Raw genomic sequence first — 17514 nt, 5'->3', positions numbered from 1 at the left:
AAACCTTGCAACAATTTCTGAATCTACAGTTTTCATTGTACATGGATTATTCTTATCTTTCTTTGTAATTTCAGATCATACAACGTCTCTAACTTCCTTGATGACTTGAAGTTCCTGTACAGGACATCAGGACAACAGGGAAAAGGTATCACTTTCCTGTTTACTGATCAGGAAATTAAAGAGGAAGGGTTCCTGGAATATCTCAACAACGTGCTGTCCTCTGGTGTGGTAAGTTAATGGAATAGATTGCTTGGTTATTGTTTAATGTCACTTTCAACACTATTATGTTATTTAAATAGATGTGGTCATCAACAATATAAGTGGAAAATGTGGCATGATAACATGAAACAAACAAAAAGAATAGTAATTTAAAAAAAATCATAATTCGTAATTGTTTTCATATGTTTTGTATCATCATTTCATCAAACTTTGAAAAAAAATGAAATGATCTTATGAAGTTTGGATGTCGGAAATAACACAACTAATTGATAATTTACAGAAATCTTCTTTTAATGAGCCAAAGGTAATTTTACTTCTACAGAACAGAGTAAGTTAATTATCACTGTACAAAAACCAGCATTCAATTGTAATTGACAGTCATTAAAACAATTAATAGACAAAAACCAGCATTCATCCTTTAATTGTAATTGATAGTCATTAAAACAATTAATAGACAAAAACCAGCATTCATCCTTCAATTTTAATTGATAGTCATTAAAACAATTAATAGACAAAAACCAGCATTCATCCTTCAATTGTAATTGATAGTCATTAAAACCAGCATTCATCCTTCAATTGTAATTGATAGTCATTAAAACAATTAATAGACAAAAACCAGCATTCATCCTTCAATTGTAATTGATAGTCATTAAAACCAGCATTCATCCTTCAATTGTAATTGATAGTCATTAAAACAATTAATAGACAAACATTTTGGAGTATATATCAGAGAGATGCCATAACACAGTGACACAAAAAAAGTCTTCTTTTAAATATTTTTGTTTATAGAAACGGATATATTTTTTATACACTCTGAAATGTTACACGTTTAAAATTAGGATTGATATTTTATGTAAATTCTTAAATTGTAGGTTGCTAACTTGTTTGCTAGAGATGAAATGGATGAAATTCTTGGTGAATTGATCCCAGTGATGAAGAAAGAGTTTCCCCGACGACCTCCGTCCAATGAGAACTTGTATGAGTACTATATGTCACGAGTCCGTAACAACCTCCATGTTGTACTATGTTTCTCACCTGTAAGTTCACACACAAACATATTTATTGCCTGTCACTTTTTTCTAGATGTGTTTTATTTCTGGAATAACTATAAATTATCTAAAGAAATACAATTTATTTGTACAAGGCTTAGAAACAGGAAGAATGCAAAACTTTGCAGAGCATTTCTATCCTTTTTAGAGCAAAGTAAAAATATAATTCATTTTTTAAAATAATTAATGTTTATTCTCTTTATACTGCAACTCTTACAACAGTTCCAAATGAAATATTTTAAGTAAAAGCCATGAATTTTGTGACATTGAAGTGGCTGATGTAAAATTTCTGTGAATCTGTATTCTTTATTGACCTCTTTTAAAGAAAATCGTGGAAATGCATTTTCAACGTCATAAACAAAGCTTTTTATGCTCAGTATATGTTTATCATGAAATGAATGTATATACTGGAAATGCAATTTTACTCCGCAAATAGCCGCAGTTGCAGTATAAAAGAAGTTTAAAGTCACTTTTTTTTCCATAGATGTGTTTTTTAGATGTGTTTAATATATATTGTCCTTAAATTCAGTGTGATAAATGTCTCTGTTTTGGTTTTAAAATCACAGATTCCTAATTGATTAGTGAACATATTCTGATGTTATTGAAAGTAAATACAAGAACTTTACTTATAATTACCAGTATATAAAATTTAACTACTTTTTACAGTTTCTGATTAGTATTTAAAAAAAGCTGTTGTATTAATATACAATTTAGTTTGTCGTTAGACTGTTTTGGTTTATTTTCAACATAGAACATTTCACTTTTACTTCATAAGATCTTTCAAATCTTGTTTTTTATGATATATGACTTTAGTAACAAAGAGCTGAGTTTCTCCAACATTTTATGAAAATTTCAAGTGTGACTGAAAATTTATTGATTTTACTTCATGTCCACACAAAAAGAAAAAGCTCCTACAGATTTTGCATAGTATTTCATAATAGACCATTTAGTTTTGGTTGTCATTGGTAACTGTTTATTGAGCAGATTGCTACTGATGCTGTAAGTCTGGTAGTTAGGTCATAATCTATATTATTATTGAATGCAAGCATGTCAAGGGCAGTCATTAAAGTGCATTTATGATACAGATTTAATAAAGCACTATAATGTAGATAGTTGATTTTGCAGGATTTTATCCTTCTTGTATCATTATGATTAGCTAAAGTAAATTGAATTACACAATAAACATGTTTATTTTTGTTCATACCGCAGAACAAGTTAAAAGAATATGTGTTATGTATAATGCATTATATTTTGAAACTACTAATTATCCTGAAAACTCAAGACAAGTGTAAATTTATATTTTAGGGTCTGTCGGACGAAGATGTCTGTTCGTCGCTTTATTTTTTTATTGCTAACAATTTCATAATCAGAAGAATATAAAATGTTAGTGAAGCAAATAAAAGTATTGATAAATTACAGACTAAAACCAGCCATATGTGGACTGATAAAATACATTAAGATTTGTTTTAAATATATTTGAGCACCATTCTAACTTTTTAGGGTAGATCACCAAGGCTTTCACACATTGGTTGAGAGTTGTAGAAACAAGATAATTACAAAACAAATGAACACACCACATATGTTTAGAATAGATACATGTATATGTAAGGCACATTAATGATCAGTGTACTTACATGTGTATATATCAATTTATATACATGTAAACAAAATAAGCATGCCATAGTATACATGTAGATATATATTGAGAAAGCATGGGTGTTATGTGATATTTATGATTTGTTTTAAAGGAAGATACTAATGATCAGAATATGAGAATCTTCAGAAATAACTTATTACTATTTTGATTCAACTGCTTTTCAAGTGGTGACACCATGAAAACTTTATTCTTTCACAAGTTTTCTGTAATGATTGTTTACATTACAATATGAGCCGTAAAGAGCTAAAGTTTTGAGACTGTAAATTTTAAGCCCTAATTTACGAATTTCTATTTACTTTCGATTATTATTTTACACAGGTTGGAGAGAAATTCCGAGCCCGATCTTTGAAGTTCCCTGGACTGATATCTGGTTGTACTATGGACTGGTTCCAAAGGTGGCCTAGGGATGCTTTGATAGCTGTAGCTGATCATTTCCTATCTAAGTTTGATATTGAGTGTACAGCAGAAATCAAGAAACAGGTTATCCATACCATGGGTATCATACACGATGGTGTGGCAGAAAGTTGTATTGATTATTTCCAAAGGTAATTTTACAGGTTTCACTGAACTATTTAGTGTTCATGACTACTATGTATTGGTCCATATCAATTATCATATACTCAGTATTGAAGCATGATAGTTTTTACACTATTTTTGTGATGAAAGTAAACATATATGCATAAACAAGAAAACAGAATACAAAGAAGAAGAAAACAGTATCAAAGATAGCTTTTCCTTATGAATATATCGTTAAAGACAGCATTGTCATGTTGAGGAATTCTCTTGGCATCTTCAATCTGACCACCATTATAACCAGGAGCACAAAGGATATCAATGTGAACCCAGTATGTTTTTATGGCTGAAGAAATTACCCTGACTTTCAAGTCCTCAACTATTAACCAAAATTGCATGAACAAATTCCAGGAGTCTCGGTTTAATGCCATCAATTAAATAAAATGCATACCCTGTGGTAGGCTTTAAAATCAGCATGAGAAATATAATTTCTTCGTAGTTTTGATTTATTATAATTGGTGGGGTATCAGTTTTGATTTATTAAAATTGGTGGGGTATCAGTTTTATTATAATTGGTGGGGTATCAGTTTTATTATAATTGGTGGGGTATCAGTTTTATTATAATTGGTTGGGTATCAGTTTTATTATAATTGGTGGGGTATCAGTTTTCAATTACTTTTAAGGAATAGGTAAACCACAAACAATTTAAATGAAGCACCATTTTTCTTTAGGATTGTCATGCAGAGTCTGACAAAACCACAGCATCCACATATACCAGAAAGTTTTCCTCATTCCACAAAAATAAATAAATCCACAATAAGATATACTTTATATGATGACATAGTGTTTATATGTATTCATGCTTTACTTTACTAGGTACCGACGTTCAACCCATGTGACACCCAAATCATACTTGTCTTTCATCAATGGTTACAAAACTATCTATGCTGATAAGAAGAAAGAAATTGGAGATCTAGCTCAAAGAATGAACACTGGGTTAGAAAAACTGATTGAAGCTTCTCAACAAGTGTCTGTTCTAGCAGAGGAACTTGCTGAAAAAGAAAAAGAACTGGCTGTTGCATCAGAAAAGGCTGATCAAGTACTAAAGGAAGTGACCACAAAAGCTCAGGCAGCTGAAAAGGTCAAAGAACAAGTTCAAAAGGTCAAAGATAAGGCACAGGCCATTGTAGATGTCATTGAAAAGGACAAAGCTATTGCCTATGCCAAATTAGAACTGGCTCGTCCAGCTCTAGAGGAGGCAGAGGCTGCCCTGAACACCATCAAACCAGCTGATATTGCCACTGTGAGGAAACTTGGCAAACCTCCACATTTAATTATGAGAATTATGGATGCTGTGTTACTGTTATTCCAAAAGAGGCTGAATACTGTAGAGGCAGACCCAGAAAGACCATGTGTAAAACCATCATGGGGTGAATCACTTAAGGTGGGTATAAAGGAAAAACTTAGTGAAAATCACTAAAAAAATAAATGTTTTAAAATGAGTTTTGTTGACTTTCTCATATTAACTTTTTATGAAAGCCACAGATCCATACCATGCTTACTAAAGGAAGCTTGTACTTAGAATAAATGTTAACATTTTTGTTTTTGTTACCCATCTGCTTTGTAACACATGTACATTATGATTTATCATAATTGCACAAAGGCACGTCCAACATTAAAAAAATATGTTTAAGGGGAGACATGTCACTAGTCTTTGTATGAATGATACATATTCTTTCTTTGTATAAAAATAAAATTGAGAATGGAAATGGGGAATGTGTCAAAGAGACAACAACCCGACCAAAGAGCGGATAACAGCTGAAGGGCAACAACGGTTCTTCAATGGAGCAAGAAAATCCAGCAACTAGAGGGGTGCTTTGGCTGGCCCCTAAACAAAAATGTATACTAGTTCAGTGATATTGAACTTGGGTATAATGGAATCTTTCATGTTCTATCTTTATATGAATAATTTAATTTTGGATGTAACACGTCTTATAAAATAAATAAAATAAAAAATGTGGTGCACACTGTTAAATAACCCGCTACATGCGTTATTCAGTGTGCACCAATTTTTTATGTTATTTCTTCATAGACAGAAAAAAATATTACAGTCATTCCTTAAATGTTATTTATTCTGATTTTCTTTATTCAGATTTTGGCTGGTACAAATTTCCTGTCTATTTTGATTGCCTTCCCTAAAGACTCCATCAATGATGAGACAGTCGAACTGTTAGACCCATACTTATCCATGGAGGACTACAACTTTGACAATGCAAAGAAGGTCTGTGGTAATGTGGCTGGTCTCTGCTCATGGACCAAAGCTATGGTGGCTTTCTTCTCCATCAACAAAGAGGTCTTGCCATTGAAGGTCAGTATGGACAATACAGATGTTAATTTACAGTATTATCAACTTATAGCCAGCAAACAAAGGGCTTCCATCGTTATTTTTACTATCCTACTCATATTTAAATAATTGTGTTTCTTATCCACTTTCAGAGAAAATTCAAAATATCTATTTACAAATGATGTTGAATAAAGTATACAAATGTTCAAAGTGAAAATAGAAGACAATATGTAGATAAACAGAATGTTGGAAAACAATTAAATGCATAAAATATTCAGTGCTTGATAATTTTTTCTTCAGTAAATTCAGAAATTATTGCGATGCTTTTATTATTGCGAAAAATGCCACAGGGTTATAATCACAATAATTTAAACTCTCATTTTGATTTTTTTTGTATGAATTAAACCGGATTTTGTCAATATCGAAAAAATGAAATCGCATTTTAGTCTAAACTGACAATATTGCAATAATAAATGCACGCAATAACTTATAGATTTACATCAGTTGACAACAGTGTTATTATGTAGGGGAGATAACTTATCTATTGAATCTGAATAAATATTAAGAGAAATAAAAACTTTTTTTTTAATTGACAGGCTAACTTAGCTGTACAAGAAGCCAGACTGAACATTGCCATGGGTGATTTACAGACGGCACAGGCTCAATTAGATGAGAAAGAGGCTGAATTGGCTAAAGTCAGGGCTTTGTATGACCAAGCTATGGCAGAAAAACAGGTACTGACCATTTTCAACCTATAGACCAATGTATGTTCAGTATATTAGAACTGAAAAGTTCAATATCTGAGCTTTGTTTTACAGACAAATGATCACATTAGACTTCAACAATGAGCTTTTCAAAAAACATTATATGTTGAAGTTGACACAGGCTCTTCATTATACTTCAGAAGTTACATAAGTATACAACTTATGTAAGCAGAGTTGTCTTCCTTTTAGAGCCTGATAAAACCATTCTAATTATTACGCATATATCATATAAAAAATCCTATATTACTACATAAGACTTGACCATATGCTCAAATGTGCAACTGTAGTATAAAGAGCAATGGAACATTACATAAAGTTATGCAAAAATGCTAAATAATTATTATCTGTCATGTTAAGAGGGAAGTAATTAACATAATTTATTCATTTAATTTTGGAAACAAACATCAATGATTTAACCTTGTAAAATGAATAAGATTGTGAAGAAACTACATTTTCTTTTGTTCTTTGGAAAGTTATGAAATGTATAGAATGGCATATTATGGACAGGTGGGAAATATGGCAAGAGAAAACACAATTAAAACTTAATCACATCAAACAAAGTCAATTACAATTTTATCTTTTTTTTTTTTTTGAAAGTGCTTGATCGTGACTAATGTATTTTCACCAATATAAATTTTAATTTTATTTTGTTTAACAGAGGTTGATAGATGATGCTGAGACGTGTAGGAGAAAGATGAATGCTGCTTCTACTCTTATCAGTGGTCTGGGTGGTGAGAGAGAAAGATGGACGGAACAAAGTAAAGAATTCAGAGCTCAAATTGGCAGGTAGGTCAATCAAGTAGAGGATTTATTAATATATATTTATGTTGAATGAAAAAAAGTCGTTGGTATAGTGATTGATACATGTACCATCAAATTTATTTCAGTAAAAAAATTCATAATTTTTTGTCAGAACTAAGCACCAAGAATAGCTCTTTTATCACAATGAATATTCAATGTGAAAAAATCCATTTAGTAAATTAAAAAAGATATAATCTCCACTTTTTCTAAATTTTCAATTACAAAAAACTAATGTTGACTGAGAATTTTGCTCATAAATGAAATAAGTGCTTTATGAGCTCTGATACTGATGGAGTATCCTTACAAACTGGACCATGCGCTCATATATCAGTTGTTCAATTGAAATATAATCTAAATATCAATTATGAATTATGATTTTTTCTTTTGAATAAAACCGGATTCTTTTTGTTTTTTGAAGCAAACTCAGTATCTAGTAAAAACCTTCAGCATATATATTGGAAAGTAACATTATTTGTAAATCTTTAGTTACTGAAAAATTGAATTGCTTTAGGACACAACTTTCTCCAATAGAACAATCAGGAGAGGAAGTCACAGATTAAAATAACTTCTCCATTTCTTTATTTATATAATTTTTTTTTTTAAATATTTAACGTTTATTTCTATAATAATTTTCGTATATATTGCTTTGAATCTGATAAGATTATCTAATGCTGGGTCAAGGTAAGTTGGAAGCATTGAAACAAAAAAGATATTTTTTATATTTGAATAATATAAATGTTGTTGAAATTTAAAATATTTTTTCTATTTTTTTCTATTTAGATTTAACAGGTTACACAAACAAACAAAAACACTACTAAGTGTGTCAGCAATTTTTAAACAAATAGTTTTGTATGGCACTTTGTCATTTTTTTTTTAGTTATTTAGAGAAATCAAAGGATATTTAATAAACCAGAGGTTGAAATACTCAGTGTAAAATAACTGCATTTAATTCCATGACAGACATACCACATATGTTAGCCCTTCATTTAGATTTGACTCGAAGGAACTTTTACATGTGACTCAGAAAATAATGTACCTGTATTGTAGCTTGACCATTTTTTTTATTATTATGATACATTTGTACAGCATTCTCCTTGAAGAAACTAGAAAAATAGCTCATCATATGATATATATTTAAACATATTCGAAATTGTTTTTGTCATGTAAGAAGCATGTAAGAATGTGAAGTTATTAAATTGACTTGAGGAAATGTAAGGGAAAAAAAATGTTTTATTAATTAGACATCAGAAATATTAAGGAATATAGGTTCAATATTTATGAGACAGTTAGCAAAAAAAACATAGTTATCTCAAGGTCAACCTACAGTTTCCCAAAGATCTGAAAACTGTTACTCTTCACACATAAGTTGGTAAACATTTCAACTTCTAAAACAACTCATTTATTAAAAGGACCCGGCTTATAATTTTTTGACAAAAATCTCAAACACCTAAAGAAAAACACTTACAAAATTCCTGACTTTTGAACAGGCACTTATGAATACAGTTTAGAATGAGCAGAATTCTAGCTTATAAGACAAGGGAGTATGTAATGTACAAAAACAGAATGTAAATCTATTAATAAATTATGATTTTCTATTTAAATATGTTGTTTACTGTCACTGGAAGTCTTCAGAATAATTTTTTATCAGATATTTTATTTTTTATTTTGAAATTCAATCACACACATGATTTAGATTACAATCATTCACATTAAATCACCAAATTTTAATACTATATCTAAGAATATTTGAAATGGACTATTGAAAAAAAAAAATTACAAATCACTACAGCACTAGATAGTTTTTTTTTTCTTTTTACAATTTCTTACAACAAAATGTATTTGATATGATTCATTTTTTAACCAGACTTTTTTTAAGGCATAACTGCAAGTTTTATTAGGTTGTCTTTCTTTAATAAAATGAATATAATAGGTATTTTTAATGTATATTTTTTTTCTGTGTATGTATATCAATTTAAAACTAAATTCTAAGAATTTTCACATATTTTCTTGTTATAAATTTGTGTTTTCTTTACTGATGTGGTATAAATAGACAAGCACTTATCAGACCATCTTTAATAAACTATTATTTAAAAAAGTGGTTTTATTTTATTTTTAGATTGGTTGGTGACATTCTGATCAGTACCGCTTTCCTGTCTTATTCTGGACCTTTTAACCAGGACTTCAGAAGTGTACTGAATAAAAACTGGTTCAAGGAACTGAAGACTAGGAAAATACCACATACACCTAATCTTAACGTGATAGATATGTTGACAGACCCAACAACGGTTAGTATATATAAGATGTTAATGTTGGTAATATTTGTTTTTGGCTAAGTTTCGTTAATTATAATCCTGCTTTAAAAAGTGGGGTTATACTGTTTTACCTCTGTCTAGCTGACTGTCACACAAATATTTTTCAACTCATCTTTCTCAGGAACTACATAAGGATTTCTGAAATATGGTTTCTAGGTTTATATAAGTCAGCTATACCTTGTGATGCCTTTTTCATCACTCAACAACTACCTTGGAGGGCTGGGGTATCATCAGTGCGCAGTAGCTCATAGTTTAACTTGTTTCCACATGTTTATGACTACACTTTGACTGACATCTAACATTTTTGTAACAATAAGTCCATAATCAACCTGTTCATTTATTAATAAAACTTAAATAATTTTAAAAGAGTTGAAGAATTAGACTATTGTAAATTCAGAAATTATTGCATGCATTTATTATTGTGATTTTGTCATTTTAGACTAAATTGCAGTTTTTATCTTTGCAATATTGAGAAAAAATCCTGTTTAATACATAAAAAAAAATATCCAAAATGTGAATTTCAATTATTGTCTCATTTTTCGCAATAATAAAAACATTCAATGATTTCTGAATTTACAGTATTTTTGAAATTTCAGTCCAGATAAGGTCTACTATCGTAGCTTTATCCTTTATCTTATATATCAAAAATGTGAAAAAGGAATACTATAAACAAATCAAGTGAATTTACATACTTTTATGATTTCATGTACACAGTAAACAATTTATTCTTTATATTTATTTTTCTCTTATATACAAATGTAGATAGCAGAGTGGAATTTGGAAGGATTACCTAATGATGATTTGTCAACACAGAATGGTATCATTGTTGTAAAAGCAGCAAGATACCCATTATTGATAGATCCTCAGGGACAGGGTAAAAACTGGATCAAAAACAGAGAAGCAAAGAAAGAATTACAGGTAAGTGTATTACTCGATTACATAAAAAAATATTATATAAAAAAAAAAAAAAAAATGTTGCATTGTAAATGGTTTTACAACATATAATTCAAGTATTCTTAATAAGAAGCTGTGGTATGATTGGCAATGGGGCAACTCTCCACAATAGACCAAATAACACAGAAATTAACACTTTAGGTCACTGTTGCGTGGATTTTAAACTAATAAATTTTGTATTCTTATTCTTGTTCTTGTCCTTCAACAAGCGATCAAGAAGAGTTGATTTTGTTTTTATTTCTGTTACATGTATGTTATTTACTGATAACAATATCTCTTTTAATTAATACAAAATATGTAAATTCTTTTTCAGATTACCTCCCTTAACCACAAATACTTCAGGAATCATTTGGAAGACAGCATGTCTCTAGGTAGACCTCTGATTATTGAAGATGTTGGAGAAGAATTAGATCCCGCTCTTGATAATGTCTTAGAAAAGAACTTTATTAAAGTAGGGTCAACATTGAAGGTTAAGGTTGGGGACAAAGAATGTGATATCATGAAAGGTTTTACACTGTACGTCACAACGAAACTTGGAAATCCAGCCTATACACCAGAAATCTCCGCTAGGACATCCATTATTGATTTCACTGTCACAATGAAAGGATTGGAAGATCAGTTACTTGGACGTGTCATCTTGGCAGAAAAAGCTGTAAGTTTAGATCAGATGTTATTTATCATGATTGTTTACATTTAGAATGAGTAGTATTTTGAAAAATATAATTTTTTTCAAGCATTTAAAAATCTTGGCAAATTTTCTTAAAGTGAGGATGAATTGTTATGTGATGCTTCTGTCTAATTATTTATCATGTCAGGTTAAGTCCTTTTCATTGCTGTCAGCAAAACTAAATATAGTTGAGCAAAAAAAGTAACAAATTTTACTTGTGGAGATGGACTCAAAGTTGTATTTTCTATTGATATTATAACTGACTTTGACTTGTTGACAGGAACTGGAGTCTGAGAGAGTTAAGTTATTGGAGGATGTCACAGCCAACAAGAGAAAGATGAAAGAGTTAGAAGATAATCTATTGTACAGATTGACCAGTGTACAGGTCAGTGGTCAAAGTCCTTATAGATAATCAATGTTTTCAAGCCAGAAAGCTAGATATAATTCTTGGAGAATTTTTGTGAATTTCACTATTTAAAACACAAAAAGGACATCTTCCTATTTTGTGAATCCTAAATGGACTGCAAACTTGAAAAATTAAAAAAAATCAATATCAGGGGGAAAAAAATGAAAAATTTGATGTCTTTACTCTATTTTGTTGCATGCCCTTGATAAAATGGTAAAATTTCTGTTTTCACATCTTGGTTATCAAGAAAGATTTGCTTTGTATAAGAAATAATATAGAGCCAACTGCCAGTAATAAGAATTGAAGTAAAAAAAAAAAGAATGAATTTTTATGTTTGAAATCTGCATTTCTGCAATTTATTAAGGCCATTTGTGAAATTTTATTTTCATTTGATTTTAGGGTTCATTGGTTGACGATGAAGATTTGATTAATGTGTTGAGAGATACAAAAATAACAGCACAAGATGTCAGCCAGAAACTTCAAACAGCTGCAGAGACTGAAATAAAAATCACAACGGCTAGAGAAGAGTTCAGACCATGTGCATCACGTGGTAGTATCCTATACTTCTTGATTGTGGAGATGAGTCTTGTAAACTGCATGTACCAGACAGCTCTCAAACAGTTCTTACATCTCTTTGATTTGTCCATGTCCAGGTAAGAGTACTAATTAACTCATAGTAAAGTCCTTACATCTTTTTGACTTGTCCATGTTGGGGTAAAAAGTTCTAAGGAATCCATGGTAAATATGAAAAAAGAAGATGTGGTATGATTGCCAATGAGACAACTGTCCACAAGAGACCAAAATGACAGGATTTAACAACTATAGATCACAGTACTGCCTTCAACAATGAGCAAAGCCCAAACCGCATAGTCAGCTATAAAAGGCCCCGAAAATGAAGGGGTATATATTACAAAGTGTGAAGTGTTGTTTAAGGGAATAGTATACAGTTGTATAAACTCTGGTGACTTTTTCCTGTTGACTTATTTTGACAATAATCAATTTTAATATTTACTAATCAAATGTATGTGAAAAATGTACTTTCATGACTACTTTTCACATCATTTCATTTTACTTTGGTCTCTTCCAGGAGAAATACTAGAAATTTCAGACTTTCAATATTCAAGTATATATAACTTTTAGACAAAAAATAGACTTTATTTAAATGTAATTATTTTTTTGTACAGGTCCCAGAAATCACCAATCACACAGAAGAGAATAACAAATATTATTGAGTTTATGACATTTGAAGTGTTCAAGTATTCTGTTAGAGGACTGTATGAGTGTGACAAGATGACCTTCACCTTGTTGTTGGCCTTGAAGATTGACCTTGCTTTGGGAAAGATCAAACATGATGAGTTTATGACCTTGATCAAGGGTAAATTAAAATTTTATATTTTAAAATAACTAAACTATTTTCACTGGAGATAAAATGTTGTGCAAGCACATTCAAGAAACGACTTGATTTTTCACAGCCTTTGTGTGAAATGTGAAATATTCAATTTCTGTGAAACATTCTCAGTTAATAATCATATACTGTAAATTCAGAAATTATTGCATGCATTTATTATTGCAATTTTGTCATTTAGACTAAAATATGATTTTAATTTTTGCAATATTCAGAAAAATCCTGTTTAATTCATATTAAAAATTTCAAAATGCGAGTTTAAATTATTGTGATTATAACCTTGTCGCATTTTTCACAATAATAAAAACATCGCAATAATTTCTGAATTGACAGTATAAGTTAATGAATCAATGAATGACTAAGTGGTCTAATTATGTGTGTTTATGATTTTAGGTGGTGCCTCCTTGGATTTGAATGTAGTACAGCCCAAACCACATAAATGGATTGTAGACTTGACCTGGTTAAACTTGGTAGAGCTCAGCAATTTACATCAGTTTTCTGGTATTACTGAACAGGTAGGCTTTGTTTTATATGAGTTTAAGGAGATGTTGGTATTTGGCACTGAGACAGCAATCCTACTACAAAAAAACGCAAAAGCAACAATAGTCAGCATGCTACAATTGACAAATATCTAACAAAGGCAAAGCACTAAATTTCCCCGAATATTAATAATAAGGGAATAAAATTAACATATAGAATAGAGCATGGAAATGGGTAATGTATCAAAGGGACTAAACCCCAAACAAAGAGCATAAACAAGGCCACCAATTGGTCTTCAACTTCTATTCTCTGATGTGACATGCTATAATGTAATTTTGATTCATCTACTTTCTGTTTGTACCTTAAATTTAAAGTGGGGTGTGTCATGAAGTTTTGTTTTCTCAGATTTAAATTTTCTGTAGAGGTAAATTGCAAATATTATTTCAGTAGGTTGGAATATATCCACAGATTCAAGTGTTTTGTTTAATTCCAAGTATAAAAAAAGTTAGATATATTAAACAATGATAGATAAAATGTATGAGAATGAAGTTAACTACTCAATCTTTGTTTTAAAGTTATTATTGACAAATGTTTAATCAAAGTTGAAAGAAAAATTGTATGATATTGCACAGTTTATCTTGTTGATCAAGCTAATAGTTAATATGTATATTTTTATGATAGGTAACGAGAAATGAGAAACAATGGAAACAGTGGTTTGATAAAGAGGCTCCCGAGGATGAGATCATTCCTGATGGCTACAACAACTCACTGGATGTTTTCAGACGTCTGTTGTTAGTACGGAGTTGGTGCCCCGATCGTGTCATGGCCCAGGCCAGAAAGTATATTGCTGATACTCTTGGTGATAAGTATGCTGAGGGCGTCATTTTAGATTTGGAGAAGATGTGGTATGAGAGTTCACCTAGAACTGCGTTGGTCTGTTTGTTATCTATGGGATCAGACCCTACCAATAATATTGAGGCATTGGCAAAGAAACATAAACTAGGTCAGTTGGTTTTATTTCTTGGATCAATAAGTGTACTAAGACATTGCTATTTAACTAGGGTTTATTTTATAATTTTGTGACATGAACAGTTTATGTTGATAAAAGGAGATATGGCGTAACGCAATGAGACAGACCTGACAGCAATATAAAAACAAAAATTGGTATATTTTGGCAGAGGTTGCTGATTTTTTATTTATTTTTATACAACAAAGTACTGTTTGTGTCATTGAAACAATTGTTTTCTTGCACACATTAAATTTTTTTAAAGTGAAATTACCAAGTTGAATTGAAGTATTGATATTCGCTATTTGTCATACCACAGAAGTTTAAATACTAAAAAAAAATTATTTTATTTTTCCAAAGTGAATTCTATGATGAAAAATACAAATAGAACTGGAAGTGGAAGACATTAATTGAACTTAATCATTAAAGGGTTAAATTTGCAGTTCTTTTTTGTGACTTTTGAGTAAATATAATATTTTTAATTTTGCTTGTAATGTGTGAAATCTGAAATGAAGGCAATAAATATTCATGTTTTTATCTGAAATATTCTTTGCAGACTACCATTACATATCTATGGGTCAAGGTCAAGAGGTACATGCACGTCGTCTGATGCAACAGATGATAGCAAATGGAGGCTGGTTATTGCTGCAGAATTGTCATTTGTCATTAGACTATATCTACGAAATCTTCGACCAGATTGTAGAAACAGAACATATGCATGAAGATTTCCGTCTTTGGGTGACAACAGAAGTCCATCCTAAGTTCCCAATCAATTTCTTACAGGTAATAATAAACAAAAAGGCTAACAGATTATTCTATATGAAAAATGTTTTTAAAACCAAAATATATTCAAATCTAAGAATTTAAATAAATATAATTGAATATTAATTTGTAACCATATGGATTATAATCTTTTATATTCAAAGGCATACAACTTCAATTTCTTTATTAGAATTTTGATACACTTCCTATGAACATTTTCATACTTTATATGCATAAGAAGTTAAAATGTAAATTGGCCTAGAAATTGAAATATAAATTTTAGGCTCAAAGCAAAAGTTGAAAAATTCACAAAAATAAATGTTATCTTCCTTTTTTGTCATAAATTTCATGTTTTTTAAAGGTTTATTTCCTTTATCTCACAATTTTCTAGTTGTGCAAGTTTGTTGCTACCAGTGTTCAATTGATTTATGATAAGAAAGTTTTTGTTTTATTCATGAATGTTTTAAAAGAAATAGAAGTTTGAAAACATTATGGAAGGATACTCATTCTCTACTTAAAATTTAATTTCTGAAATTGAAAGCACACATTGATTGAAGGTATCTATGAAACGATTTGAACAGTTGAAGAAGGAAAATATCTTGGGGTTAAATCTGCTGATTTTAAACTTGCATGTTTGTATTTCAGATATCAATCAAATTCACCAATGAACCTCCACAAGGTGTGAAAGCTGGATTAAAACGAACCTATGCAGCTGTTACTCAGGATTTCCTTGATATTTCTAACATGCCACAATGGAAACCAATGTTGTATGGAGTCTCCTTCATGCATACCATAGTCCAGGAACGTAGGAAGTTTGGACCTCTTGGTTGGAACATCCCCTATGAGTTCAATGCATCAGATTTCAATGCTAGCGTACAGTTTGTACAGAATCATTTGGATGATATGGATATCAAAAAGGTCAGTATAGTATTTTATGTTAAAAACACAGATACCGTATTTGGTCGTGTATAGTCCACACTTTTTTAACCCCAAATATGTAGTTGGTACAAGGGGTGCTTGTCTAAATGTAAACTTTAATTTGAAACTGCTTTGTCAGTTTTCTATGTGAATCAAATCTTAGGACACAGCTGAGTAAACCAGAGAGTATGGTAATTTCCAGAAGAATATAGTTTTGACAGGTTTCAGCCATGTTTCATTAAGGAGGCTCGCGGGTACAAAAATTTCGGCAAAAAATTAAACATTTGTTTTTTCATTACAAATTTTATTTATTACACTATTAGTTTTAACTTTATGATATGGTACAAAAATCAACCAAAAAATCGATTTTGTTTGGCCCCAGATGACTTTTAAAATGTTTTCATCATTTATAAAGCTCCAAAATTATCTCCCTTTGTTGCAAAAATGCCATTTTTGGCATTAAAATTGAAATATCTTCTTTAAACTCATTGGTGACCTGTAATTTTTATTATTGTTTTCAAATAAGCTTTACATAAACTAAATAATTGTAAAATTTTAGCGATTTCTGTAATTTAGTTCTTTTTTTATTTCGATATTACCTTTATTTCTCCTATTAGGTCAACAGAAAAAAAGGATATTAACAAAAATGTATGCTTCTTTTGGAGGCAGATTGTGAGCTTAAATGAACGGTGACCCCATTTTTTTATTTCGTTTTTCTATTAAGTATATGATAAAGTTCATTTATGAAAAAATATAGAGAAATCCTATATTAGGAAAAAAAAATGATTTAGACCCGCAAGCCCCCTTCAAAACAAAATTTTAACATTTCCCTATTCTCAGTTTGTAGGCTTAAAGACTCTTTTAATTGTAGTCCTTTTGATAGTTACATAGTATAGGGATTAATAAGCAAACAAAAACAGGTTTAAATAGTTGATAAATATGTTGTATGATAATAATATACTATTTTTTTTAAATTATTATTTTAGGGAGTAATCTGGAGTTGTGTACGATACATGTTTGGTGAAATCCAATATGGTGGTCGTGTAACTGATGACTTTGACAAACGACTTCTGAACACCTTCTGTAAAGTTTGGTTTGGAGAGAACATGTTTAGTCCATCTTTTGTCTTCTACAAGGGATATAACATACCTAAATGTAATAAGATAGCTGAATGGCATGAATACATTAACGCGCTAGCCCCATCAGATACACCAGAGGTCTTTGGTCTTCATCCTAATGCTGATATTACGTAAGTTT

At 30.4% G+C, this 17514-nt stretch overlaps 1 protein-coding gene across 9 annotated transcripts in view; it reads left to right on the top strand.

The window, feature by feature from the left end:
• The window catches only part of LOC143080752 (dynein axonemal heavy chain 5-like), a 158550-nt gene that overhangs the window by 137344 nt on the left and 3692 nt on the right, over window positions 1-17514 (top strand). For all 9 annotated transcript variants that reach the window (XM_076256762.1, XM_076256760.1, XM_076256761.1 and 6 more), the window contains 18 exons: window positions 75-228; window positions 1092-1256; window positions 3244-3470; window positions 4315-4882; window positions 5591-5806; window positions 6379-6516; window positions 7205-7332; window positions 9464-9632; window positions 10422-10577; window positions 10927-11265; window positions 11561-11665; window positions 12086-12339; window positions 12871-13061; window positions 13485-13606; window positions 14253-14574; window positions 15134-15360; window positions 15985-16257; window positions 17244-17506. In XM_076256762.1, coding sequence (XP_076112877.1) covers window positions 75-228; window positions 1092-1256; window positions 3244-3470; window positions 4315-4882; window positions 5591-5806; window positions 6379-6516; window positions 7205-7332; window positions 9464-9632; window positions 10422-10577; window positions 10927-11265; window positions 11561-11665; window positions 12086-12339; window positions 12871-13061; window positions 13485-13606; window positions 14253-14574; window positions 15134-15360; window positions 15985-16257; window positions 17244-17506 — 4017 coding nt within the window. The remainder of the gene's footprint in view (window positions 1-74; window positions 229-1091; window positions 1257-3243; window positions 3471-4314; window positions 4883-5590; window positions 5807-6378; window positions 6517-7204; window positions 7333-9463; window positions 9633-10421; window positions 10578-10926; window positions 11266-11560; window positions 11666-12085; window positions 12340-12870; window positions 13062-13484; window positions 13607-14252; window positions 14575-15133; window positions 15361-15984; window positions 16258-17243; window positions 17507-17514) is intronic.

Source organism: Mytilus galloprovincialis, chromosome 6, assembly GCF_965363235.1.
Source record: "Mytilus galloprovincialis chromosome 6, xbMytGall1.hap1.1, whole genome shotgun sequence".
Lineage (NCBI taxonomy): Eukaryota > Metazoa > Mollusca > Bivalvia > Mytilida > Mytilidae > Mytilus > Mytilus galloprovincialis.
Note: the sequence above shows the minus strand (reverse complement) of the source record. Positions and strands in the feature narration are given on the sequence as shown.